Consider the following 25,100-nt stretch of genomic DNA (forward strand, 5'->3'; position numbering starts at 1 on the left):
AAAAAAGCAAGAAAAAAAAAGTTTACAAAGTCTAGAGGACAAGGAAAGGAACTGAAAAAGACAAGAGAAAAGACCAAATAATTAAATAAAGAGGAGGAATCAGAGGAAAGGACAAACAAAAGGAACATAAATATTCTTTCGAGTGTTACGCCCTTCTTTAGCACTCGTCCATTGTTCATTTCTTTCTTCTTTGTCAATACCCTTTTCTTATCCTCGCTTTCCCCCTGTTCCCCCTTCATCATCCTCATCAGCCTTTGTATCTGCCCACCATGTCATCCGGGTTGGCCTCCGACGAAGTTGCCGAGGATTACAAGAATTCCTTGGAAGATCTAACCAACAATGACAGGTTTCAGATCAGCAATCTGACTGTCATAGCCAAAGAAAACACTGAACATGCGATGGCCATCTCCCGCGTGTTGGAGAACCACATTCGAACAGTAGGTGACACGCTCTCAGAATACCACCGGTTGGGCCTCGTCGGACCTGACGAGACGCACAACCCGTCTGTAGTCTCTCTTTGGGATGAAACGAGTTCTAATCTGCTCTGTAGACTCCGCCGGCTCAGAAGTTGCCCGCCTTGTATGTAGTCGATTCGATTGTCAAGAACGTAGGCACGCCCTACACTCTGTTCCTGGGTCGCAATCTGTATCAGACCTTTATGAACGCCTACACACTGGTCGATTCGCAGACGCGCAAGAAGTTGGATGAGATGCTCAAAACCTGGAAGGAGCCGGTTCCGGGTTCCCTCGACACCAGGCCCGTTTTTCCTCCAGAAATTACTCGCAGTATCGAGAGTGCTCTGATCAAAGCAAGGACTGCAGCGCTTCAGCAGCAGCAGGCCCGAACCCAACAAGACATCCTCGCTCGCGGTCGAGTTGGCACTCCTCCAGCTTGGAACAGCACTCCTACACCACCGCAAGGCATGGGCCGCCATCCACCTGCGGCAAACCAGGCTTTACCCATGCATTACCAGCGCAATGGCTCTGGTCACGGATATCCACCATCGGTAAGTATCATCTTACATTCCAGAGCCATATTATGGCGGAAGGTCTTATATGAATAGCAGGGTGAATCGTACTCTTCGCGGGGAACGCCAACTCCCCAAGCCCAGCCACGCTCAACAGAGGTTGATCTCGCGGTTCTCAACCGAGATATCGAGGCTCTTATTGCCACCGCCAGGAACGATTTTGCAAACAATCCACTGGACCCTTCGATACAGCAACGACTGAAGGCTCTTCTAGATCTTCAGGGTATCTTGCAACGGCAAGAACTTACCCAGGAACAATTGAAGCTCGTCCGCGACCAGGTTTCAGCTCTCGCTCCGAAGCCTGCAATGCCGGCTCCTCAGGCTATGGCTCCAAGTGTCCCAGCCGTTTCAACGCCCCCCATGGCTACTCCTCCAGCCCAAACACTTTCGCAACCTTTACAACAGCTTCTCAATCCTGGCACGCTTGCCGGGCTCCTCAAAGCTACTGCTACACGTCAGCAGCCGACTCCGCCACCTCAAATTCACAATATCCTACCGCAGATGCCCACTAATACCACCGCGCCGCAGCCTTCCGTCAGCGCCGCACCGGAAAATCCTCTCATTGCAGCCCTAAGAGCACAGGGCTTACTGCCACCGGCCTCGGCACCTCCAGCCCCTTTCACTGCTGCTCCGCCGCCAAATGTCACGCCTGCTTTTCCATTAATTGTACCTGGTCAGGTGCGAGTCACGCCTCCAGTCGCAACACCGCAGACACAGCAAGGTACATCCAATGCGCAGATCAACGTTCAAATGAGCACAGCGTCCATCAAAATGTGAGTGTCTTATGTTAAGGCTACATTGGTTTTCATATCTCTAACTCAATGAACCCTCAGCCCTCGGCAAATGCTGATCTCCAGCCTCTACGAGACGCGGTCAAACCGGTGTGGAACATGCGGTCAACGTTTCTTTGCAACAGAGGAAGGGAAGGAGAAGAAGGCTCGCCATTTGGATTGGCACTTCCGCACCAACCAGCGCATGTCTGAGGCAGCTAGGCGGGCCCAGAACCGCAGCTGGTACGTTGATGAACGGGTAAGTCACGGACCAGTCTCGAACCATTTATTCTGCAGGACTAACTATCTCCAGGATTGGATTAAATCTCGTGAGGCGGGTGACGAACAAGATCTTGCGGAGACGGAGGCCTCCGCTGAGGGTGTTGCTGGTGCTGACGGCGCTGCGACTAAGAAGGGGCCTCCCAAGCAGTGGATCCACGCCCCGAATGACGCAACATTGCGAAACACCCCTTGCCCTATCTGCCAGGAGAAGTTTGAGTCGACATGGTCGGAGGATGTGCAGGACTGGATCTGGCAGGATGCGGTCAAGGTGGGAAGTCGCGTGTACCATGCTAGTTGCTATGCCGAAGTTACCAATAACGGACCTACGCCAGCCAGCCGGGGGACGCCATCAGGACGAACTGGGACTCCCGAGTCTGTTTTGGGCAAACGCAAGGCCGAGGTGAGTGATGAAATAATGAGAGATATTCAGCAATCCCAGTGACTAACACGTACTATAGGGGACCGACTCTCCTGGGTCCAATGTGCGGATTAAAACAGAGCCCGTGTGATTGGGGTGTACACTCCCTTCTCCTTTCCTTCTTCTTCTTACTCTTTGTTGATGATTCTCTGCTTTTGAGCGAAGATGCATCATTCATTCAGCTTGACGGCTGTTTTTATTGCATGGGAAGGTGAATGAAATCCCTTCCTCTGGGCGTTCCGGGGCAAGTGATGATGGTGATGGATCACAGGACACATACAGCACTCCCGGGCTCGCTGCCTTGTATATAGTATCCCATTGTAGAACCGGATGAACCAAATATCAGGTCATTATATACATCCTGGATATGTTCTACTACGTAGAACCACTATATACAGATAAACCCCAATCTTCATAGTTTCGGCGAATGACGTCGGCAAATGAAGCTGCCCCGCTCGGCGCAACTCCGCTCAACGTAACAAGAATTACTTCTTTTATTCTCACTCCCCCTCAACATCTGTCCAGCGTTCTTCAGAACCCAGATATCCGTTCGACTGCGCAGTACTTCTTAGCTTTATTCATCCTCGCTCAGCATCCCAGAATCTCCAGTCTTCATCTTCACAATGGCTCCCCACAACATCCGGTGGGGTATCATGGGTAGGGATCAATTTCCCCGCATCCAAACAAACAAAAAGATCCCCGGGCTAACGAACGCGGATGGCATTGCACATATACAGCTACGGGGTGGATCGCCGATGGTAAGCCTCTCACCCCAGCTCACAACCACCAGTTTCTCCTAACAAAGTAAATGCAGTCTTCACCCGTGACCTCCTTAGAGACCCCAACGTCCGCAACGTCACCGACGTCTCTCACACCGTCGTGGCCGTAGCATCCTCCTCCAACGCCGCACGAGCAGAGAAATTCATCTCAGACACCGGTATCCCATCCCCCTGTGCCGCCTATGGCTCCTATGAAGATCTTGTAGCCGACGCCAACGTCGATGTCGTTTACGTCGCAACTCCGCACTCCCACCACTTCCAGAATGTCATGCTGGCTCTTAACGCCGGAAAACATGTCCTCTGTGAGAAGGCCTTCACCGTCAATGCTGCTCAGGCCAAGATCCTATGCGAGACCGCTCAGAAGAAGAATCTCTTCCTCATGGAAGCTGTCTGGACTCGCTACTTCCCTCTCAGTATCCAGATCAGAGATTTGATCAAGCAGGGCGCTATCGGCGAGGTTTTGCGGGTCATCTCTGATAACAGTTTCGGAGACCCGGTTGAGGAGAGATGGGGCACGGAGCATCGTATGGTTAATAAGGATTTGGCGGGTGGTTGTCTGTTGGATTGTAAGCCGCACCCATTCACGAACCCTCCCTTCTCATTTCTCTTATTTCAGTTCATCTCTCCTCCCCTGCGTACGGCAGATGACTAACTATATCGAACGTGCAGTGGGAATCTACTCCCTAACCTGGGTCTTCCAGACCCTTTATCACACCCTCCCCCGGGACCAACGTAAACCTCCCTCTGCCATCTCCGCCCATATGACACTTTACCATCTAACGGGCGCCGACGAGGCCACTACCATCCTCTTGAGCTTCCCGACCAGCACTCCCTCCAACCTACCTCATCCGGGCCAGTCGCAGGCCGTGGCCATGACGCATCTCCGCGTCTCTACTGACCCCGATGAGGCAAACACCGCCCGCCCGGCCATCCGGATCCAGGGTACGAAGGGTGAGATCCAGGTGGATGGGCCGGCGTTCCGGCCTGAGCGATACCGTATTATCCCCGCCAAGGGAGAGGGTGAGGTTAAGGAGGTTGAGTGTCCGTTCCCTGGCGGTGGGAAGGGTATGTTCTGGGAGGCGGATGAGGTGGCGCGGTGCCTGAGGGATGGAAAGCTGGAGAGCGAGACTCTGCCGTGGGAGGAGAGTATCGTGATTATGGAGGTGATGGATGAGGTTAGACGGCAGGGAGGGTTGACTTATCCGGAGAAGATCGAGTCGACTGTGTATCCTACGCAGCTGTAGATCCATTATAGTCCTGTAAATCGAATGATGTGATTTGGTGTTTCATGTTTTGTTGATATGAGGTTTGTTGAGGGTAAATATCGTTGGCTTGTATACTCCAAATCAAAGGGTCAACGACTACATTATCATTGCGGTTTACTTGTCGGAGGTTATTCGCATTCCGAAATTACTACTATACAAAAACAGAGATATCCGGCCGGAAGGCATGAGTCTATATAAGGACATGAGAAAGACAATTTCCATTCCCGGACAACGCAGGTCTTTTTTTCTGCCTTTCTTCACCGGCCCATGAGGGCAATCAGAAAGCCTCTACCTCCGGGCAAAGACATAAGCACCGGAACGATGGGTATCACTAAGGTACATCACTCCGGCCTCAAAGGTGGACGTCCTCTGCCATTAAAGGCATCTAGTTCTGGCGGAAAACGCCGAGCAAGCTCTTCCAGACCTGGCCAGGCTCCTGGCTGGCGTCAATGCCGCGCCAGATACCGGTCTTCTTGTAGTACTCGACAACGGGGGCGGTCTGGGCGTGGTAGGTGCCGAGGCGCTTCTTGAGGGTATCGGCGTTATCGTCGGAGCGCTGGATCAGGGGCTCGCCAGTAACGTCGTCCTTCATCTCCTCCTTGGGGGGGTTGAAGATCTTGTGGTAGGAGCGGCCGGAAGCCGGGTGGACGAGACGTCCGGTGATACGGGCCACCAGAAGGGCATCGTCAATCTGAAGCTCAACGGCGTGCTGGAGCTTCTGCTGGCGAGCGTTAAGCATGTCGTCCAGACGCTCAGCCTGGGCAACGGTACGGGGGAAACCATCCAGGATGAATCTAGATAAGAGGCGCGCGCCGTCAGCCAACTAAGCAGTATCGCATGAAGATCAGATTACCCACCCGTTCTTGCACTCGGCGTTGTTGTCAAGCTCGCTCTGGATCATGTTGACCATGATCTCATCGCTGACCAGACCACCCTGGTCCATGATCTTCTTAGCCTCCTTACCCAACGCGGTCTTCTTGGCGACCTGGGAGCGCAGCATGTCACCGGTGGCCTGCATGAATGGAAATAGACATTAGTATTGGGCTCAAGACCAAACAATGACAACCCGATGGATGGCTTACCAAGTGGCAGACACAGTACTTCTCCTTCAGCCGGGGAGCCTGGGTACCCTTGCCTAGTTTGGAGAATCGGTCAGAATTCCGCAGCACGGAAAAGCAGGGAACGAGGATAGAATGTAGAAAGGATCCAAGGATTGTCAATGGAAAACATACCGGCACCAGGAGGGCCCATCAGGATGATGCGCATCTGCTCAGCAACCGACTTAGGCTTGACCTGGTTGCTGAGGCGGCCTTCCAACTCCTCAACACGAGCCTCCAGCTTTCCGATAGTGTCCTTCAGGCCGTTGACGACCTCGTCCGTAATGGGAGCCATTGTGATGTGAAAAGAGGAGAGGAAAAGGAGAACGCTTCAAGAAAGTGTCCGGAAAGGGAACAGGAGGGGGAGGAAGAGGGAAGAGAGGAGAGAAGTGGCAGGAATGAGGAAGAGATATCAACCAGACCGGGGAAAGGGAAGGGAACGGAGAAAGTGCATGTTGGGGGAGAAAAGAGGCCGACCGGAGGGAGTGGAGTCTCCCACCCGAGGTTCCTGCGCCCTGGGAAATTCGCCTCGACCGGCACCCTAGCCTTCGGGGTTCTGATCGGAGGTGTTTGGTAGATCCTCAATGGTCTCCAGAGGCGTCCATTGACCCGGAAGCAATCTCTCATCGCCAACATGACGTCCTTTCATTGAGCCAATCTCCACTGGTTTGAGCCTTGAAGAGTCCGACTCGGGACTAGTCCCGGAACACGTGTCCCGTATTGTGTGCCTGAGGCATAAAGGCACCGGAATGTATGTGTTGTGGCTGATGTTCAGGTGTCGAGGTGTCAATTCTCACCATCAGCCACTCGAGTGTGGCTCAAGCACGGAGCTCCAATGAATCCAGAGAGGCTCTCCGTTGATCCAACCAACAACAGCTTCCCTCTTCATCGTCATCGCTCCTCCTCCTCCTCCTTCATCTCCCATCTTCATCCCCTTGCTTATCCCGCAACAATCCCTCCCACACGCTTCTGAAAGACCCTTCATCCTCCCCTTCCAGTCCTATCTCCACCGCTGACAGCTCGTCTCGCGTTCCTTCTGTCTCCGCCATGCCTGCCACCACGGCGGACGCACTTTCCCTCGTTCAGCGCACCGTCACGGTCGCTCCGCTAGTTCTTCTCTCCGTCGCAGATCACTACGGCCGCTCGGCCAAGGGTACCCGGAAACGTGTGGTTGGTGTGCTGCTGGGTGAGAACTCGGGCCAGAATGTCCGGGTATCGAACAGCTTTGCGGGTGCGTCATTGACCTTCTATTTACCTTCGGTATCTCTTTCAGTGTCCACGTGCTGACAGTTCCTTCTCCCAGTACCCTTCGAGGAAGATGAGAAGGACCCCTCCGTTTGGTTCCTAGATCACAACTTTGTCGAGTCGATGAGGGACATGTTCAAGAAGATCAATGCTCGTGAGAAGCTGGTTGGATGGTATCACTCGGGCCCGAAGCTGCGGGCCTCGGATTTGGAAATCAACGAACTCTTCAAGCGCTACACACCGAACCCTCTGCTGGTGATTGTGGATGTCCAACCGAAGGAAGTCGGCGTTCCTACGGATGCTTACTTTGCTGTGGATGAGATCAAGGATGTGAGTAACTATGCGCGCCGTCGTACCGGACCTCGTTAAAGGACATATGGACTAATCATCACAATGCTGTAACAGGATGGCACCACAACATCAAAGACCTTCGTCCACACCCCGTCTATAATCGAAGCTGAGGAAGCTGAGGAAATTGGAGTGGAGCACCTTCTCCGGGATATCAGGGATGTCGCTGTCGGAACCCTCTCCACCCGCATAACGTCGCAGCTTCAGTCGCTGCAGGGTCTGCACCTGCGTTTGCGCGACATCGGCCAATACCTGCAGAAGGTTCTTGACCACGAACTCCCCGTCAACCACGCCATTTTGGGCAACCTCCAGGACGTCTTCAACCTCCTCCCCAACCTTTCCACACCAGCCGCCACGCCGCGCATCAGCGGCGCGCCCGAACAGCCGACGGAGAACAGCGAGCTCGCACGGGCCATGAGCATCAAGACCAACGATCAATTAATGGCGATCTACTTGAGCAGCTTGATCCGCGCCATCACCGCATTCCACGACTTGATCGAGAACAAGATCCAGAACCGGCAGCAACAAGAAGAGAACGAGCTGAAGAGGGAACAGGAGGCCAACGCGGCCAAGACCGAGAAGGAGGCCGCGAAGAAGGCCAACAGTGCCGCCAATGGAGAGCAGAAGGAGGGTCAAGACAAGGAGAAGGCCAAGAAGAGCCAGAAGGAGTAGACGGGTCAGGGACTCTATGCGATACGATCATCTAGAACAATGCAGTCCATCGAATGTATATTACGGTAATCTCTACGCGGCTGATTGCGACCACGGGGCATCTGCTTGTTATAGGCCAGCAACGGTGCTGCTGTATGTGTGTATTGGTAAGATCTATCCTCAAGAGCAGCACTTGCGTGAGGTATTGTCGAGGATGGACTTATGGAATTGCAAGCTCCCAGAGCTTTCATAATGGACTCCACTATTCGGAGCCGCTCACAGACGGCACAATAGTAGTAGTCTCTGTAGACCGGCACGTATCCAACAGACGATCATCCCACTGGCCTGCACACGTCATGCCATAGTGTTACTGGGTCATCTTCCACGTAATGGCTCCCAGCCATCATGACTCAGGTCTCCATAACATCCGAGACCCTCCACTATGACCCCCAACACGGAACCTTCTTCGGTATCAATGTTTCTAGACAATGAGAAGTTGTTCCACTCCTCAGTAAACAAAGACAAAACCATGCCATGTGCTTCACCCAGAACAAGGGCAAACAACAAACACCCAAGAATAGTCTAGATCCCTCACCGACTCGAAACATACAATGAACAAAGAAGTTTAGAGCTTTCATCATCCACCCCACCCAGCACACCAACCCGCCAATTCCTCCACACTGACAACAGAAACAGATCCCTCTTCTCCGCTCCCAAAGAGACCCGGACACCGCACGGCCAGGCAACAGGCCAGAAGATGCTTGCACACGGGAGGAGAGGAGCGAGTTGAGTTCCGGGTTAATGAGCCCCCGAATGGATAGTAGTCGTCCTTTGTTAAGGAAGGGTCATGCTGATCAGTGGTGGAGGAGGAGGAGGAGGAGGAGGAGACCACCTCTTCGTCGTCATCAAGTCCCGGGTCTCGGAATGCATTCAGGGTAAAAGTAGGACAAGTGCAGTTCCAGGCCTTTAGCCGGACTTCGTAGCCTTTTGGGTCTGGTTCTTTGGTGTGATATGGTGTGGTTGAGAATGGGTCCTGTTGATCGGGAGAGATGGTAGATGCTGAGCGGACATAGAAGACATCAGGTATATCTTTGGTAGTAGCATTTGTTGTTGAAGGACGATGTTGAGCGTTTGTAGGATGTGTTGATTGGCTGCTGCTGGTGTTGGTGTCGTTGCATATGAACCGGTGCACTAGACCTCTGTCTAGGATGTCCAGAGCGAGGAGGAGCTCATTTGGAAATATACAGTGGAGTGTTAGCATTGCTGCCTTCACTTCTGCTATTTGGGATGGAGGCAGAGTAGAGAAGGGTGTGCGGTGATGTCTGACTGGTGGTTGATGCCGGTGGTCATGGTTACTGTCTACGGGCGGGACGGTGAAGGTTGAGAGGTGGGAGATCAATTGATCGATGAATTGGGCAGATGAAGGATTTGATTGGGAGGCGAGTAGGTAGTCTGACTGGGTTTGAGACGCCATTGGGAGGTGTAGCTGGGGATGAAAAGTGCCAAAGGTAGTAGAAGAGGGCGCGGGAAGACCGCAACCCAAATGACTGGGACTTCAACTGTCCTCGAGGAAAGGTCGCATGTTACTGCCGGGTATTTCACAAGCATTCGATACCCATATGATCTTATAGTCTAATGATGATAACTTATATAAAGATGATCCAGCATAAGCAGCGTTTATTTTATCAAAAACCGAATTGATCCGAACCCACTAGGAAGCCCAAGCGAAAGTACCATGGAAGCATATAATCGCAACAGCACTACTATCATCTTAAGCCCCACATGACTTCCACCCATTTCAAGTTCAACCTAAGCGCCCGTCTCAGATAGAGGCTCTCGTAGCTAATTGAGACCGCTTCGGGCTACTGGCTTTGATGATCTTCCCAGAGATAACCCTATCTTGCGCACTTCCCGAAGGTCTTACTTGCCTGTTGTCTTCCCCGCGGAAACTGAGTCGTGTCTGTGTTCCGACGTCTCGTACAAATGTGTCCGGTCGTGGTCCAGCATCATATGGCTCGAGTAGAATCTCTGGCTTAAGGGGAATGATGCCTCGCCCTGTGAGGAGCTCTCGCGTCTTTTGGCAGACAAGTCTAAGCCTGACCTCGGCATGTTGAACCTTTTTCCCTGGTTTCAGCCAGATAAGGGGCCCGTCTCCTTCAGATATGACCAGCTGATCGTTGACTTTCCAATTTAACCTTCGTCCCTTTAAGTGAATGGTCTGTTCCAGGCATACAGCATTATGAGGCGCGATGCTCATCGAACCTAGACCAGGTTCTGGGGAAGAGCCCCTTGGAGAGCCTGCATTGGGGCTGCCATGGGATTTAGCATTGGTGGGCGGTTCATCATCGTCGGTTGGTTGCATGACCCAAGCCTGATCTTCTCCCCAGACCCCGGACCCCAGATCTAATGGCCTCTCGAGGGGCACACGATGGTATACTGCCCAATAGACGCGATCATTGTGGCCAGGCTTCATTCCCCCCTGATTATCTATGAAACCCTCAAGAATATCATCCAGTGATTCATAGGTGTCAGTTATCATGTCGTCTTGATGTGCCCACTTATTATCTGGTCCCATGACAGCACATGTGTAATGACCCAACTGGATGTCCGTCTCATCTGGCGTGTGGAAGACTATCCCGAAAAGCTCATACCGAGCGCAGCCTTCGATTTTCACTGTATCACTCAATAAGCCAGGTGGGAGTTCTATCTCGCTCTGAAGAAAGACAGGAGCCCTAATTCTTCTGGGCTCATTCGTCCTTTTGTCATATTTCATTCTGGGGAATTGGACAAGAAGAACTTCAGGAAGGTATAAAGCCTTCTCGGAAGTAAGATGGCCTGTCTCTTGTCCGCACTTGCCACACTTTTCAATCGAATACTCTGATTTGTCTAGTAGTCTTTCCTCGATATTTGCGAACCCAGGCGTATTTTCATCCTCAGGAGCATACACCATAAAGAATTTTTCATCTGGCCAATTTCTCAACCTCTCACATTTGCAGCACTTTTTATTCCTGCTCACTCGAATCTTGAATATATCATTCAACTCGCGGCAGCTAATTCAAGTTAGCATCGGGCGTGCAGCGTACGTATGAAGAAAGAACCTTACCCCTGTTCATCTACCTCCACAAGTAGCTGCTGGAATATGCATTCCAAGAATGCACGCGCATCCTGCTGCCCTTGGGTATAACCATTCCAGGAGGTCTTTGCAAGTCTTCCCCACAACGGTTTCAGGCATCTCTGCAATCTATCCTTTCCATCATCTTCTTTGACCCAATAGAGATGATAAAGACGATAGAAACAACAGGTTAGGCACTTTTGTTGTTCTGAAGTACACGTTTCGTGGCTCTTGTGATATCTGATAAGCCATTTCAGAAAAACAGGCGTATTCATAAGCACTACAAGCACCGCGTTCCGGTAGCACAAGGTACCCCGATTCCTGAATCCCCCAACCCTCTTTCGACAAAATCCCAGAGGGGCCCAGCCAGAGGTGATAGGGTCATCCTGCCAGTCAATTAGTCAAGTACTTCTTGGCTAGCTCGAAAAACGCATGGGTATATACCAGTTCTGGTGGCTGTGACAGCCGTCGATGTGGTAGTTCCGGTTCTGGTTTTGGTTCACTCATATCTCCGACAATAAATATCTATCGTTCCTTGTCTTGCGTGCAGTAAAGATAAAGGCGGCTGTATGAGTGTATAGCTCGAAAGTTGACAGACTTAGCAGGCCGGGGCGACGTTCTGAATGATGATTAAGGGATATGCCCGTGAAGGAGATCGTTGCTGGCTTTATGTCTGAAAAACCACATAGCGACATGTTTGGAATGGGAGAGAATGCATTATCTCGTTTGCCCTTGGTGCAGGGGTCTTTCCCCCCTCCTGATCTCTTTGAACTGCTAGAATCGAGACAACCTGGTTCATTATTTGTTTGAAAGATGCTGTATGATCCATTGGCTTCCGACGACGGCATTGATGCTGACTTGAAAATAAACGTAGAGATTCAAAAGTATGGTCTTATATATAGGCTTTGTTTGATAATGCTCTCCGTATACTGTAGCCGTTGTAAAGACGGAGGAACAAAGGATCACACAGCCTTGCATCAGTCATTATCGACCACCTTTATAATGACCGGGGCCCCCAGAATAGAATATCGGCATGTCTAAACAAAGGAATAAAAGGTGCCTGTTATGGCAGTTCTTCTGGGCTCTTTTAGCATCCCTCATTCAGTTTGTCCGAAGTAGATAGTGGATAGTATAGTCCAAGGCGATGGAGGCCCGAGGACTCCGAGGAACGTTGGAATTCTACATGAGGTTCTGAGTAAAAAGAAACCTCGATATATTATTTATCAAGAGCTCAATTGAAGCCCCGTAGCCCATGAATTTCTTTTCAGTACTATGTAGTAGACCAGATAGTCACATGATCGAAACTGGTGTCACATGTCAATATCACTCTGTGACTTCTACTTCGTTCATTCACCACACATTCAATGCCCATGTGACGTGTTCAGCCATTATAGGGCATCCCCAGTCTTTCAAATTGATTGTTCCGATGTAACTTCTCCTTATTCTCCCAGTTGCTGCTCGTCCAAGAGTTGTGCGGAGCGGTGCACTGCAGGGACTGGACCCGATTACGGAGTACTTGCATCCTAGTGACCTGTATGGCCTTATGCGATGACGTTCTGAGAGACCTCCCGACGGCCGAGATCGAGTGGGGTTCAACCCAAGTTCTGGCCGTCTGCCAGACCACCCGCGCGGAAATGAGAGTTCCAGACTTGACCAGTCAGGTACACCCTGGCCCGGTCCGGCAGACATATCCAGAGTACCCAGCCCTGGTACTTGCGACAAGGACTACAGGTTTCCGGCCAGTCCAGCCTGGGCAGATTACCCTAGTGATTCTACGGAGGTAGCGAACGATGACGGGGCTGGCGTCCTCGACAACGAATGAGATGGACGTAGGCTCAAGAGTCGTCTCGAACACGGGAAGTTTCGAACAGGATTACTGCAGCGGGATACGGCACCTGGCTGTCCAACGGTTGTGTCAAGTGTCAATTGTGTACTTAGGAGTTAGATAAGTAAGTAGTAAGGGAAGGTCCATGATGACGGGTATCCGTTGGAATCAGTTCACCACTGGTTGTTAGGAGAGACGCCGAGCTATGATGGTCAAACCGTCCATGTCACACGAGCCCGTTGTCAGTGTGCTTCTGCTATGTCCGTTTGGTCCTTCATGTGTGTTTGGAAGGATCCGATTCGATCCGCTTTCCTGCTCATGTATGTCAATAATCAGGCAGGGATGGGGATGAAGGGTTATCTGAAACACTTAGCATGACCATTGTATAGTACAAGTTAAGTTACGATTCGCTCCCTCATCAGCCGCTTTCCCTCCATCATCCTCGTCCCCTCCAGTCCAAGTGATACGTTCAATCTACCAACCCATCCCATAGCCGAAGTGAACCACGATGGAGAAAAGAACCTGACACGAAACCAGAAAACAAATCTCCTTCGAGTCTAGACCACCCGTCCCTCACCGATGAACTGGTTCTTGCTAGTCCAGTAGTGTCCGGAAAATATGCATCGCGATATTAATTCCCCTGCCCCTCTCTCTCTCCCTCACTCTCTCCCACTAAGTATACTGTCCCTCCTCGATCGCGATCCAAGACCTTCTAGTCACTAGATCACAGATACTAGACTTAATTTTGGTAGAACAGACACAAGTCTCCTCTCAACCCAAGAAATCCACGACTAGATAAATTAATTGTTCTATCTAGACGCGTGGTAATTTCCTACTTTTCCCCACAGCCCGGCCTCGGTTTTGGTTTCATCTGGTCATCAAGTGGAGCGGAATTAATTTACCACCCAAACAAATTGACCTTTCCTACCGACAGCCCGGACGGACCCCTTCAAACCAAACCAAACCACCCCTCCTCTTTCTCACACACTCACCCCCTCTTCTTCATCATCATAATCATCGTCAGTTAGTTAGATACTAGACTATAACTAGAAGTAGACCGGCATAGTATATTGATTGCACCGGAACGACGTTTAATTAATCTCACGCCCAAGTCAAGTCAATCTCTATCGGTTATCTCACCACAAAACTTTCCGTTGGTTCGGTCCATCTCTGTTCTAGTTTAGTCTAGTCTAGTCCTTCGATATTCTTTTCCTTTTCCTCCTTCTGACCGACCGCATGGTCTGATTCGGGAGAGAGAAAGATACATACACACACGGAGAGGAAGAGGGAGAGGTAAGAGAGCAACTTGTACCAAACCACGGAGTGTTGCAACTCCACAATATGATGGGAAGAGGGGACAATAACTATCTTTACATCTAATCCAAAAACTACCATTTTGAATTTACATTTGCAAAGTAAATAGTAACCACTTACTTCACACCAATCTCGCTCTCTCCCCCTCTCCCATGTGAATTGGATGGTTAGCGAACCTTCCTGACATCGGGCCATACTCCTCCGTAGCAATCAAAGTACAGTAATCCCGAATTCCTACCTACTACAAAGCAAGTAGTTAGAAAACAGTTTAAATCTGCATCTAATCTGCGACGAACCATGGTTTCCTGCAGATTAACCAAGTCGGAAAACCCTTACTTGATCATTAAACCAGAGTGAAAAAAAAAAAAAAAAAAAAAAAAAAAAAAAAAAAAAAAAAAAAAAAAAAAAGAAAATTATATATTAATAGTGGATGATGGTATGGATGGATTCGAGCGGAGTACCTCAATCGCGGAATTGCGTCCTTAGCTGTGAAGTGACCTGTCTACCAAGTTTCCATAAGGAGCTAAGTAACTAACGGAGTTCTCCGTAGGTCGGGTTCGGTTTGGTTCGGTTTTACTTTACGTTAGCTTTCCATTCCATCATACTATAACCAGGTAGCTGGGACGGCGCTGCGAGTAGAAAGATAGTACCAGTACCGGCATTTGGAGGGTGTTGTTTCTTGGTGATTTAGGTAGTAGTTGGTTAGCTTTCTTATTACTCCATGGGTAGCTATCTAGGGTAGATAGTTCATTACTTACTTGCCTTGATTTGTTCAATTATCTTTGTGGGTAATGAATTTTTTTTTTTTCTTTTTCTTTTTTTATATTATTTATATTATTTATTTATTGATTGATTGATTGATTTATTTATTTTGCTTGTGTTATCGGAGTTGAGAAGACTTACTGCGCCTGCGCAAGTAGTTAGGTATCTACAGTATAGTATGTATATGCATAAAGGTAGGTTCGTTTGTTCGTTTGTTCGTGTTCAGCTCTGAGGGATCGGCTGAGTGGGAGGGGGAGGAAAGAGTAGGTGGGAGATAGGTCCCACCATCAATTCCATCCTGCAGGTCAGTAACTAATTGACTGACCAACTACGCACAGGAGATGCCAATGCAAAGGCCTGAAATTGAGAACAGGTCATACAAAGTACCGCATAAAAAAAGAAATTATAGGAAAGGAAGGGAGAGAAGGGGGAAGCAGAAAAAATTAAAAAAAAAGATACTCCCAAAATTCGTGCCTACAGAACGGAGTAGACAAAACAAGCAATTACCCAGAGGGAAGGGGGCGGGGGAAAAAAATGAAGAAAAGAAAAGACAAGACACGGAAGCAAAGCAACGGACAGGAATAAAAGCGAACGAAGAACAAAGTCATGGATAATTCTTCCATGGGCTTTGGATGGGTCTTGTTTACTCTTCCTTGGGAAGGTGACAGCTGAGTTCCTTTGCCAGCATCCACAAAAACCCACTTTTCGAGGTTTGAACGTGAGATAAAGCTCCCTATGCACTTACTAACTACCGAATCATCCTATAGAGGGATGATTGCGGAGTCGAAAAGCCACACACACTATACATCACACAATGTGAGTATCAGCGCTCGTCAGAACGGAAGCTCATAATTTCTGAGCTGGGATATATCTAGCCTGTATCATGTCTTCGAAATAATGAATACGTTCACCTACTACTAATTACAACTGTAGCATATGGAAACCTAATCAAAAGATATCATTCTATCTGGGGGAGTACAGCATAATGCTGTAGATACTTGTCGGAGTAGGGACAATCTCTCCTGTTCGTGCAAGCTGCCTCCATACTTTCCATTTTGGTGCCAGCAAAGTACCTGCTTTGGTGGCAGCCAATTCTAGGCTTCCAGTTGACTCGGAGATCCACTCAGGTTGGGCAGCGCCGAGCGAGTATCAAGCGATCTGCTCCAGGCTCCATAGCCACGGGACCACCTTTCAGCTTTGCCACGAAGCGGTGATCCAATGCCCGTTTCGATTTGTCTTCAAGCCCAATGCAAGCCTTCCGAGGTCTGATTTGTAGACTGAAACCCATGCTTTGTTCTGTTTCCTCTCCCGGCAGCATGCTTGCCCACGGAATTCCCGGTAATATAGTATCTATCTAAGTTTTTGGGCCACGCCAAAGTCCTAGTATCGATTATGTACTACCACCCTGGCCCTGCCTACCCCACAGGCACAGACCATGCGATTGAAAGTTTGGAGTATCTTCAGGAAGGGACAAGGCTGCCTGGAAATGGATAGATAACGTTGGAATACTAGTATCGTGATTATCGGTCACTCGGGCTAGTTGAGTCACAATCATCATACCACCAAGGATGGATAGATAGGCTGGGATGATCGTAGCAATTCCCCGAAATGAAACAAGCACCACGACAGTCCGATGATGATTTCCCAGTTTCAGCCATAGCCGAGGCTTGGCATCTCAAGATCATGACATTACATTAATTCAACCTGGCAGATGCGCCGAGGAGATGTGAAGGAAATAAAGCGCGGAAAGGGAAGGGGACAAATATGGTCCCGAAGCGGTAGAACCGAATCCTCAAGTCATGACACACGGACATGAGAATGCGACCATGGGTGTGTGGGGGGAAGGGAGGAGAGGGCCCTCTTGAGGTCGTCGGACATTTTCCTGCGACGATCACTGCGAGCCAGGAATAGATAGAGCAATGGAATCCTTGCCCGACTCCACTGGCGTTGGTCCAATGGTGGCTGTCAACTACCCTCGAAGCCGTTTGGACTTTCTGGCCAACGTCGCTAACAGACGTACTTACTGCGCTCTAGACTGGATTGAAAGGTCCGTCTCCTTCCCAAGAAAGACATGTAGCCCGCCAACGGATCAAAGTGCCCAGCGGGTCGTAGTGTGACCGCCTTATCCAGATGTCCACTTCAGTGAGGTCTTGTTCAAAGCCACTGAGCACTGGTTGAGTACCGAGTATGCTCAGATGCGGTAATTATGGAAATTGGTGAGCTCCGTAAACCCTCAATGCATATTGAATGACGGCTGAACCCCGTCCCAATGCCAGCCGCTGGGGATCTGCTTGTTGTACAACAAGCTTCAAAAGTTTACAGCTGGTTTGACCGAAGTATAAGAGACATGGAGTGGAGATGGGGGGCAAAAAAATAATAAAATTTACAAACTTCATGTGTGTGTAACTCCGAGCTTGCCTTGAACACGAGGGGAGGGGCGATAGACCGCACAATTCAAGGTCTCCTTGTTCAACCAACCGGATGTGGAGGCTGATCTTGCCATCTGGCCACCGTTACGCAGTGGAAGTCTTGAGTACTCGCACTACTACTAGCAGCAGAGACTTTTGTACTTTCTGCTTGGCCCCTAACTACTAGTCAACTATCATAAGGGGTGATGGCTATGATGATCGTCTGGAACGAATTTAGTCTAGCCACAATCGGGATTTGGATGATGTTCGTTCGGGCCCTAGACTCGACTCAGCAAAGCAGCAGCTCGACGCATTTCGACAAGAGGAGAGAAATTGTAGTAGATGTACGAAAAGTTCTAGACCAACGGCAGAGCGTAACCCACAGTTGTTTACGCTATACGTAGTGTTTCGCCTGGTATGGACGGTGGCATCATAATCGTCATTGGACAGTTTTGTTCGAGGATAGATCCAAGAGAATGATAAAAGCTGAGTGAGAGTTGAGTATCTGTCTGTCTTTGAAAGTCAAGATCAATCGGCAGAAGAGAGAAAAAGGCCTCATAGAGAGGTCGCCATAATGGTGCTGATGACGATGATGTTTATCGATCGGGTCAAAGCTGGATGTGTTGCAGTAATATGGCTCGCGTCACGAAGGGGCCCATGTTTGTGTCGTTCAGACCCATGAATTCTCCGAATGGATCTATCCGGCGGTGACTTACCGCCTCTGGTTCCATGGTAGGTGGACTGCATCTTCTGCGTCACCCTGGATGCCATTGTGTGTTCGTGGATTGCTCGTTCGCCAAAACTATAATTGGCGAGACTCGCAGCCTGCTTTTCCATGGTTTGTCGGTAGAGTCGCACCAACTTATTTTAAATATCCAAGAAAACGGAAGAACCGCCATTGCCAAGTGTAATCACTCAAGACAGAGCAAGGCAATTTGAAAGCTACTTTGTACAGGAAGCTCCTACACAGGATGGTAGAATGGTACATGATTACTTGGGGGTAGGGTACGCAGCTATCGACGATGCGAATTGCGTTGCCACATCGAGTTGTACGTAATCCCCATTGGAGTTTATACTAGACAGCGGCTTGACTACCGGTGAGTGTGAAGAGATAGCTGCCACCACTTAGTTATAATTACTATACTACAAGTAGTAGTGAACACTCAATACTGAACAGATCCAGTTCGAAGTGGATTGGAGGTTATTGGAGCATAGAGGGGAGGAAGAAGGAGGGGAGAGAGAAGGAGGGGGGCCAAAACGGGACTTACTACGGAGTAGTATTTACTTACTAGATACTTCTAACAGTTAGTACAAAACTAGACACAGTTAGGCTCCCAAGCCTCGTAGCGAGTGTCCCTTCACCCCTCTCCCATTAAGGTCCATCGGTGCGAGAACACAGAGAGAAAGAGAGCTTCGAAATCAAGCCTCGCGCCCTGCGACCGCCAGTGCGTTTGCCATGTCACTGAGTAATGGAACGGACTAAGCTGGCGTTGTCGGTCCCACTTAGCCTGTCAACACGGGGCCCAAGCTGGTGCTGATTGGGCATGGATAGGTTCTGGTGCCTCCGCCACTCTTGTCGGAAGAATGATTTTAAGGCAAGCCACCGTTTGACCCGTCTCCACTGGTCCCTAGGTAATCTTGCAGGCTTGCAGCTGCGCGGGAAACCCCTTGTTCCCGCCGGCCCCGTCGTTCGATGTCCAGCCGTGATCCAGGTTCTCCGCAGCCCTCCTCTTTTACCCAAACATACCCATTGTTACCCTCTGTTTCCCTGAACCAGAAGATGGTTCTCTGTTGAAATGCTTTGCTTACTTAGTTAGCAGTATTGTATATAGGTAGCAGTGAGATCTTGCTTCGGACTGGTAGTTGACGGGAGAGGGGAAAATAAGACATAAGCCAGCAAAAAAAATAAATAAAAAAAAAAAAAAGCGAACGGCACATCGCCCTCTCCTCCCCCCCAAGTTCACAAGTGATGGAGACAAGTGTGAAGGACCTACTGTGTTGAAGACAATGTGAATGGGAGATTGGCCCATCAATCTTTGCCATATGGGTACATAGTGCAGAGACAAGCGCAGAGAGAAAAGAGACCGACGCGTCTTTGGCGGCAATCAGTTCGGTTTAGCGAGTCTGGAAGCAGGCCGTACCAGCACTTTTGCGGTTCCAGCCCAAACGATCAACAGTTCCTAATTTAATGGGAGCCATCGAGACCCGGAGATCGCGAAATCTCAACCGTTATCCGCGAGGGTTTAAACGGGACGGTAATCAATACCCATTACCCCATAGTAATATCTGCCACATGAATAGAATTCGACGAGCCACAGCGGACTTTGCAAACAAGCAAAAAATTGTCGCCGACGAAGAGTCTCGGCAACATGCACTGAAATTGGGAAATAAAATGAATCAGAAGGTTGTAGATCCTGTGTACTATAGTAAGGTATGGTACCACCTCCTCTCTCATGGCACCATGGTGCCCCCTCCTTTAGCAGGCAAGAGACTCAAGGTGATGGTACTAATTTCATAGCAATCTATATCAGATCCCATACAATTTTCCTCATCTCAAAAGAAAGGAAAGGACCAAAAACATTTTGCCTACATTAGGGCTCTTGTGTTTCATGCATCCAAGGCCCGGAAGTAAACAAATGCGAAAACCTGAATGGCTCGCCTTGACTGTACCAGCTGATTGGGCGCTAAGATCTTTGCGTTCCTGCTACTATACTACTGTACTTTTGGAGTATCTACTCGATACTACTGGTATCACTTGCTGCTTGTGGCAGAGCCATTAACATGTTGACTGATGGGTTCGGAGAATAAGTGCGTCACACTCGACAGGGATTAAGGGTAGAAACCTTGCCTACACATGCTTTTGGGGGAAAATGGGGAGTAAAAAACAACACCAAGAGAAGCAGAAAAGGGAAAGGCAAGAAAAATAAAACAAGAAAAAAAATACAGCAGGAAAAGCAAAGGCCGCTCTCCAATTTCTGCTAGCCCGACAAAATAGGTAAATGGACACCAAAAGATAACCTTAGGACGCACCTAGCTACAAAGTAGGAACAGAGAAGCGAAGCTTCATATTACCATTTAGAACATTAAGGGAACAAAAAAGCCCATTTACGAGAGAGATGAACCCGCCTTGATCCACCAGTGCAGGCTCGGCAGAGAACCATTTGCCGCCTTGTCACCTGATTGACAGCACCACGAGTGGATGTATCACTTTTTCTTCTCTGTCCCTTATTGGAGCTGCCAGATCACAAAAGGGACGAAAACTACAAAGTAAGTACTTGCTCATCATCTTACTTATTCCTGATCTCATCTGGACTGATCAAAGGCTAGGCTGTGAGGCAGCAAAAAGAAGAGTCAATTAAATTGGCCTCAACATGGACGCTCAGACTTACCCGAAGAACGGGAAGATATTCATCATGGATGGGACTATGCTGACGTTTGGACCGATAAGGCCAGTCAATTAAGGCAAGAAGTGCAGAAAGGTGGACGAGGCGAACTGGTGCTAAAAGACCCCGGATCCTAGTTAGCGCCTGGCTAGCGATATTACCTAGGACGATACTTGCCGTTCCAGGCTTGGGGTTCGTTCGCCGTTGACAGATCCATCCAGACGGTCTGGGACTAATTGGCTGGAGCAACCCATGGCCGTTGGGCCTCGGAAATTTAATTAGATTGAGCGGCGCCCAATCAAAAATACGATGAAGAAAACCGGGTATTCCGAAAAAGGAAATTACAAAAAGAAACGAAAGAAAGGAAAAATAACAGCAATTTGAAACAAATTGGAATAAATGAGTAACAAATTCTGTGAAAACACGGGAAGAGAGTAAATGAGCTTTATATTCTGGATTTTGCTGAAAATACTGAGTTGCATTCCGTCTAGTAGGATTAGTATTTTTTTTTTTTGGAAGAGTAATGCCAGAAAGTCAGCCGATTCCTTCCCGTCCTTTTCCACGTCTAAGTGAAAAAAGTACATTCTCTTCTCCAATTTCGCCGTTTCGGCCGACGGGTGGTGGTTTGGAAAGCCTCCTCTGGGGACTTGACGCCGTCGTCGTTACGCATGCTCCCCATTATCGGCCGTTTTCGCCCTCTGGTTGGAGCTTCTAAGACCATTCCACTTCCCGGCTTAGGGCGGTGGTTTTCTCCACAGGGAGAAACCATGCTCCTCAGCCGTCTAATGAGATTATTTCCTCCTAATTTCTGTTCAAGACAATTACCCTAACTAACCTTCGGGTCCTATACCGGGGTTCCCGGTTGTTCAAGGCCAAGTGAAAAACAACTCCCCACCAACTATACCCACTACTATTACCCACCTGTGGCTTAGACACTGGCTGCTCACTGCCTTTTCCATTTCTAGCAATACCAATGCTGCCCCTCCTGAGGATTACCAGACAGTGTGCTATGCATAGATGCAACTTCCTCTTCCCTTGGACACCCACATGAAGCACCTAAAAAGCACCCCAAATGGGCAGACCAAGTTCTAGTTAGGATCAGTAGGAAAGTTCGAAGATAATGCGGTTTAAATTAAAGATGCAGCAGCACAAGGCATATTCGATCGTTTTGCCAACATGTGTATGCCAGAAAGTTTTCATCCCACTACAGACAAGACATCTATCTATCCATACTTATCATCTATACTTCGAATGACATTTCTATCTATATCCGTAATGAACAGGATAACGCAACTGGATAGAGCATTGCCGTGAGTTAGTACCGACTGTGTGTCTCCAACCTGTTTGAAATAATATATCATTATTAACCATACTTATTCGTATTTTATTTTATTTTATTTTATCTTATTTTATTTTATTTTTATCAGTACGTTTATGGTCATGACGACGATGATGATGTTGATGATTATGATGGCCGTCCTAAAAGGGACTCGCGTCCCAGCTTGAGCTTCTCTTGGGTGAGTCCGGAGCAGACAGTCAACAAGTCTTTGGTAGGAGGTGGGCAGGTACCTTAGGTAAGGCTAGGACGGAGTTGATTGCATCCATCCTGTTTCGCCAGCCAACTCACCAACCAACCAACCGAGTCATTAACATGACCGAGGCTGGGCTCGAACGTTCTTCCGGAGAGGTTTGACCGCCAGTAAGGCCCTTCCCGTCAAGTATAGTACCCGGGTGTGGAACCGTTTTGATAATCATCGCCGCGTTGATAATAGTATTTATTATTATTTTGGTTGTGCCCAGTGCCGTTTTGATCCTTGCTCTAAATGGGGGGGGGGTGTGGGATTATTGTTGAGGGAAGATGAATCTCATCATTTCATTATCATGATGATCAGAGTTGATTAATTTCAATTCATTTTTATTGTATTTCTTTCCTGTTTTCTTCATTCCCTCCCTCCTGCTTTGCTTTTCTTCCGCTCTTCCTGTCAACATATGCACTTACAGACAGGACTCAAGCCAATGTACCAGATAGATAGATAGGTTACTTCAGATCCCACTAATGGAAGTACCGTAGTCTCTGATACTCTTCCCTTTATGACTTGACGGCTGGGCGTGGACCTTAACCGTTTCTGACTGACTTTTTATTGGACTAAAGGCAGTGAGTTGGGAGGAGGAGAGAGGGAGGGGGGGGAGGAATAACGGCTTTTCCTCGAGGGGCAAATGAAATTGGAACAGAACAAGAAAACAGAATAGAATAACTAGGAAGAAGTGATAAAAAAAGGAAAAATGAATGAGTTAAATAAAATAAAATAAAAATAATCAGGAATAATAACGACGGCTCACTAATGATCTCTAGTAAATAATCTTTATTTATTAAACGGTTTCTCGAACCCACTGGCCCTGGCCTCGCCTCTTCGTTAGCTTCTTTTACCCTCCCCATAGCAGCATTATTACTGCTGAGCTTCTTATTTGCTGCGCCAACCAGCTGTCAACGGTCCCCGATGATCTTTCTTCTTATGCATCTCCAGACGTTTCATCTGTCTCGTCTGGCCCTTTCTCCCTTTCCCTAACTCTCTTTTCCCTCCCGTCTTCAACTTCTCTACCTCTTCTTCCATTTACCCTCGTTGCTATCCCACCCTATTTGACAATCTTGCTTATACTTAACTGGTGCCCACTGCTGCTCCTAGTATATTCTTCAGCCCCAGAAGTATTCTCGACTGTTCAAACACTACTATATTCTGATCCTTACTAAATTTCGTTCGACCTCAACTTGACGCCATCGGCTCGACACCTATCGGACATATCAACTTTTTCTCCGTCCTGAACACCCCGTCATTATATGTGACTTTCGCCAGACGTATACTCTTGTCTGCATTATCGCTTTTTGCTTTCCATCCATCTCCCCCTCGCACATCCACTCCAAGAGTTTCGGAGATTAATTGGCGGTCTCTCTTCTTTTGCCCTATCGACACTGCCGCAGTGCCACCAATACACTCGCCACTAACTAGTGGATTTTTTTGGGGGGAAAACAGAAGAAGTACCAACAAGGGTACTAATTCGTCTCACTGGTTGGGACGTCTTCGGTAACCCGGGCTTTCTCGCTTCTATCTTCGGTGGATATATTCTTGATCTCTTTCATCTTCTCGTTATCCTACAACTTCTTCCCCCTCCCGGGTCGTTCCATCTCTGCATCTAGTCAGACTGGGCTTCTGAGCTATCATTTTCTATACATCTTAGCATATGGTGCTCTCTGCTACACATATCTTTACTTGAGAAAGGAATTTTCCGCTGCGAACCGCGCATATGATTGCGTTACAAAATCACGCTATCTTACCTCCTCCCGCCAAAGTGGATATCTCACTGCTGCTGAAGCCCCAGGATGAAGAGGAAGCCGCCTCGGTGACGACAGCGCCTGGCTACCCACCCAGCGCAATCCCGCCGCCCTCGGTAGCACCTGCGTTGCCAGTAGCTGCTCCAGCATCGTTGTCCTCGGTCCCCCCAGTGCCCCAGCTTACGTCTAAAATTCCGGCTACGGTGCCTGCCAAGCGCCTTCAACCTGCCCACACTGCAGAGTCGCCGGCTAAAAAGCAATCCAAGTGGTCCCCGGAGGAGGATGCCCTTATCATCGAGCTACGAGGAAGCGGTATGAAATGGGAGGATATTAGTAAACGGCTTCCTGGCCGAAGTGCCATCAGTTGCCGTCTACACTATCAGAATTACTTGGAACGCAGAAGTGAGTGGGATGAGGATAAAAAGAACAAACTTGCAAGGTTATACGAAAGGTATGTTCTATGCGATAGCGAGGCGGCGCCTCGAGATCATTAAAAGACGGTTGTTGATTGTCATTGCAGGTTCAAAGCAGAGATGTGGTCAAAGGTAGCAGAAGAGATGGCCATTCCGTGGAGGGCTGCAGAAGCCATGCACTGGCAACTGGGAGAACAGGAAATGGCGCGTCGAGCGGGAGTAGTCCCGTTCTCATTATCAAGTACTGCCATAGATCCGCCAGCGCCCCGAACTCGCAGAGCCAGCACGTCTCTATCTCGACCAAGAAAAGGATCGACATCCCGTCCGATCCCCCCTCCCCCCCAACTTCCTTCCGTGGAAGAGCTTACCGCTGGAGTGCCTGCATTTGCACCGCACCCAACTTTTCCGGCCCCTCGCGAACCTTATAGATTGGGGCGACCCTTGGATCTGGGTGGTCACAGTAGCCATCTTGGACCCAACCTCGGTCTTCCCCCTCGAACCCTCCCGTAGAGGGCATGAAGAAAACGATGTCTATGCCTGTGTGTTTTGCGTTATTACGAATTGCATAGCGCTGGTTGGAGGTATATCTTCTTCACTCATGGGAGGCTTGTCATACAAGAGCTCTTCCGAGTGCGTGTGTGCGCGTTTTTCATTATCCTCATCTGGCTTTGAT

General features: G+C 49.1%; 12 protein-coding genes across 12 annotated transcripts; 6 read left to right on the top strand and 6 right to left on the bottom strand.

The window, feature by feature from the left end:
* Positions 1 to 269: 269 nt before the first annotated feature.
* Positions 270 to 2,588, top strand: An07g10080 (uncharacterized protein; the record flags this gene model as incomplete). The annotated part of the gene is made up of 6 exons (XM_059748738.1): positions 270 to 437; positions 551 to 1,006; positions 1,067 to 1,800; positions 1,861 to 2,056; positions 2,111 to 2,479; positions 2,538 to 2,588. The coding sequence occupies 6 exons, from the start codon at positions 270 to 272 to the stop codon at positions 2,586 to 2,588; spliced, it is 1,974 nt and encodes a 657-aa protein (XP_059603838.1).
* A 532-nt stretch (positions 2,589 to 3,120) lies between these two features.
* Positions 3,121 to 4,520, top strand: An07g10090 (uncharacterized protein; the record flags this gene model as incomplete). Its single annotated transcript, XM_001392047.3, has 4 exons — positions 3,121 to 3,154; positions 3,235 to 3,255; positions 3,312 to 3,842; positions 3,946 to 4,520. The coding sequence occupies 4 exons, from the start codon at positions 3,121 to 3,123 to the stop codon at positions 4,518 to 4,520; spliced, it is 1,161 nt and encodes a 386-aa protein (XP_001392084.1).
* A 406-nt stretch (positions 4,521 to 4,926) lies between these two features.
* An07g10100 (uncharacterized protein) lies at positions 4,927 to 5,933 on the bottom strand (the record flags this gene model as incomplete). Its single annotated transcript, XM_001392048.3, has 4 exons — positions 4,927 to 5,335; positions 5,399 to 5,553; positions 5,624 to 5,676; positions 5,774 to 5,933. 4 exons carry the CDS (start codon positions 5,931 to 5,933, stop codon positions 4,927 to 4,929), a joined length of 777 nt encoding a protein of 258 aa, XP_001392085.1.
* Positions 5,934 to 6,685: 752 nt separating this feature from the next.
* On the top strand, positions 6,686 to 7,903 carry An07g10110 (uncharacterized protein; the record flags this gene model as incomplete). The annotated part of the gene is made up of 3 exons (XM_001392049.3): positions 6,686 to 6,869; positions 6,942 to 7,213; positions 7,289 to 7,903. 3 exons carry the CDS (start codon positions 6,686 to 6,688, stop codon positions 7,901 to 7,903), a joined length of 1,071 nt encoding a protein of 356 aa, XP_001392086.1.
* Positions 7,904 to 8,144: 241 nt separating this feature from the next.
* An07g10120 (uncharacterized protein) lies at positions 8,145 to 9,356 on the bottom strand (the record flags this gene model as incomplete). Its single annotated transcript, XM_001392050.3, has 2 exons — positions 8,145 to 8,227; positions 8,546 to 9,356. The coding sequence occupies 2 exons, from the start codon at positions 9,354 to 9,356 to the stop codon at positions 8,145 to 8,147; spliced, it is 894 nt and encodes a 297-aa protein (XP_001392087.3).
* Positions 9,357 to 9,704: 348 nt separating this feature from the next.
* On the bottom strand, positions 9,705 to 11,842 carry An07g10130 (uncharacterized protein; the record flags this gene model as incomplete). The annotated part of the gene is made up of 4 exons (XM_059748739.1): positions 9,705 to 10,932; positions 10,986 to 11,380; positions 11,439 to 11,482; positions 11,593 to 11,842. 4 exons carry the CDS (start codon positions 11,840 to 11,842, stop codon positions 9,705 to 9,707), a joined length of 1,917 nt encoding a protein of 638 aa, XP_059603839.1.
* A 1,163-nt stretch (positions 11,843 to 13,005) lies between these two features.
* An07g10140 (uncharacterized protein) lies at positions 13,006 to 14,320 on the bottom strand (the record flags this gene model as incomplete). Its single annotated transcript, XM_059748740.1, has 5 exons — positions 13,006 to 13,131; positions 13,224 to 13,341; positions 13,722 to 13,766; positions 14,093 to 14,187; positions 14,261 to 14,320. The coding sequence occupies 5 exons, from the start codon at positions 14,318 to 14,320 to the stop codon at positions 13,006 to 13,008; spliced, it is 444 nt and encodes a 147-aa protein (XP_059603840.1).
* Positions 14,321 to 16,018: 1,698 nt separating this feature from the next.
* An07g10150 (hypothetical protein) lies at positions 16,019 to 16,773 on the bottom strand (the record flags this gene model as incomplete). The annotated part of the gene is made up of 3 exons (XM_059748741.1): positions 16,019 to 16,191; positions 16,297 to 16,569; positions 16,704 to 16,773. The coding sequence occupies 3 exons, from the start codon at positions 16,771 to 16,773 to the stop codon at positions 16,019 to 16,021; spliced, it is 516 nt and encodes a 171-aa protein (XP_059603841.1).
* Positions 16,774 to 17,509: 736 nt separating this feature from the next.
* Positions 17,510 to 18,360, top strand: An07g10160 (uncharacterized protein; the record flags this gene model as incomplete). Its single annotated transcript, XM_059748742.1, has 3 exons — positions 17,510 to 17,647; positions 17,978 to 18,094; positions 18,259 to 18,360. 3 exons carry the CDS (start codon positions 17,510 to 17,512, stop codon positions 18,358 to 18,360), a joined length of 357 nt encoding a protein of 118 aa, XP_059603842.1.
* A 1,131-nt stretch (positions 18,361 to 19,491) lies between these two features.
* Positions 19,492 to 19,821, top strand: An07g10170 (uncharacterized protein; the record flags this gene model as incomplete). The annotated part of the gene is made up of 1 exon (XM_059748743.1): positions 19,492 to 19,821. One exon carries the CDS (start codon positions 19,492 to 19,494, stop codon positions 19,819 to 19,821), a length of 330 nt encoding a protein of 109 aa, XP_059603843.1.
* Positions 19,822 to 23,320: 3,499 nt separating this feature from the next.
* On the bottom strand, positions 23,321 to 23,822 carry An07g10180 (uncharacterized protein; the record flags this gene model as incomplete). The annotated part of the gene is made up of 3 exons (XM_059748744.1): positions 23,321 to 23,400; positions 23,454 to 23,654; positions 23,750 to 23,822. 3 exons carry the CDS (start codon positions 23,820 to 23,822, stop codon positions 23,321 to 23,323), a joined length of 354 nt encoding a protein of 117 aa, XP_059603844.1.
* A 164-nt stretch (positions 23,823 to 23,986) lies between these two features.
* An07g10190 (uncharacterized protein) lies at positions 23,987 to 24,937 on the top strand (the record flags this gene model as incomplete). Its single annotated transcript, XM_059748745.1, has 2 exons — positions 23,987 to 24,465; positions 24,535 to 24,937. 2 exons carry the CDS (start codon positions 23,987 to 23,989, stop codon positions 24,935 to 24,937), a joined length of 882 nt encoding a protein of 293 aa, XP_059603845.1.
* Between the last annotated feature and the right edge of the window lie 163 nt (positions 24,938 to 25,100).

The sequence above is a fragment of the Aspergillus niger genome, assembly GCF_000002855.4.
Source record: "Aspergillus niger supercontig An07".
Lineage (NCBI taxonomy): Eukaryota > Fungi > Ascomycota > Eurotiomycetes > Eurotiales > Aspergillaceae > Aspergillus > Aspergillus niger.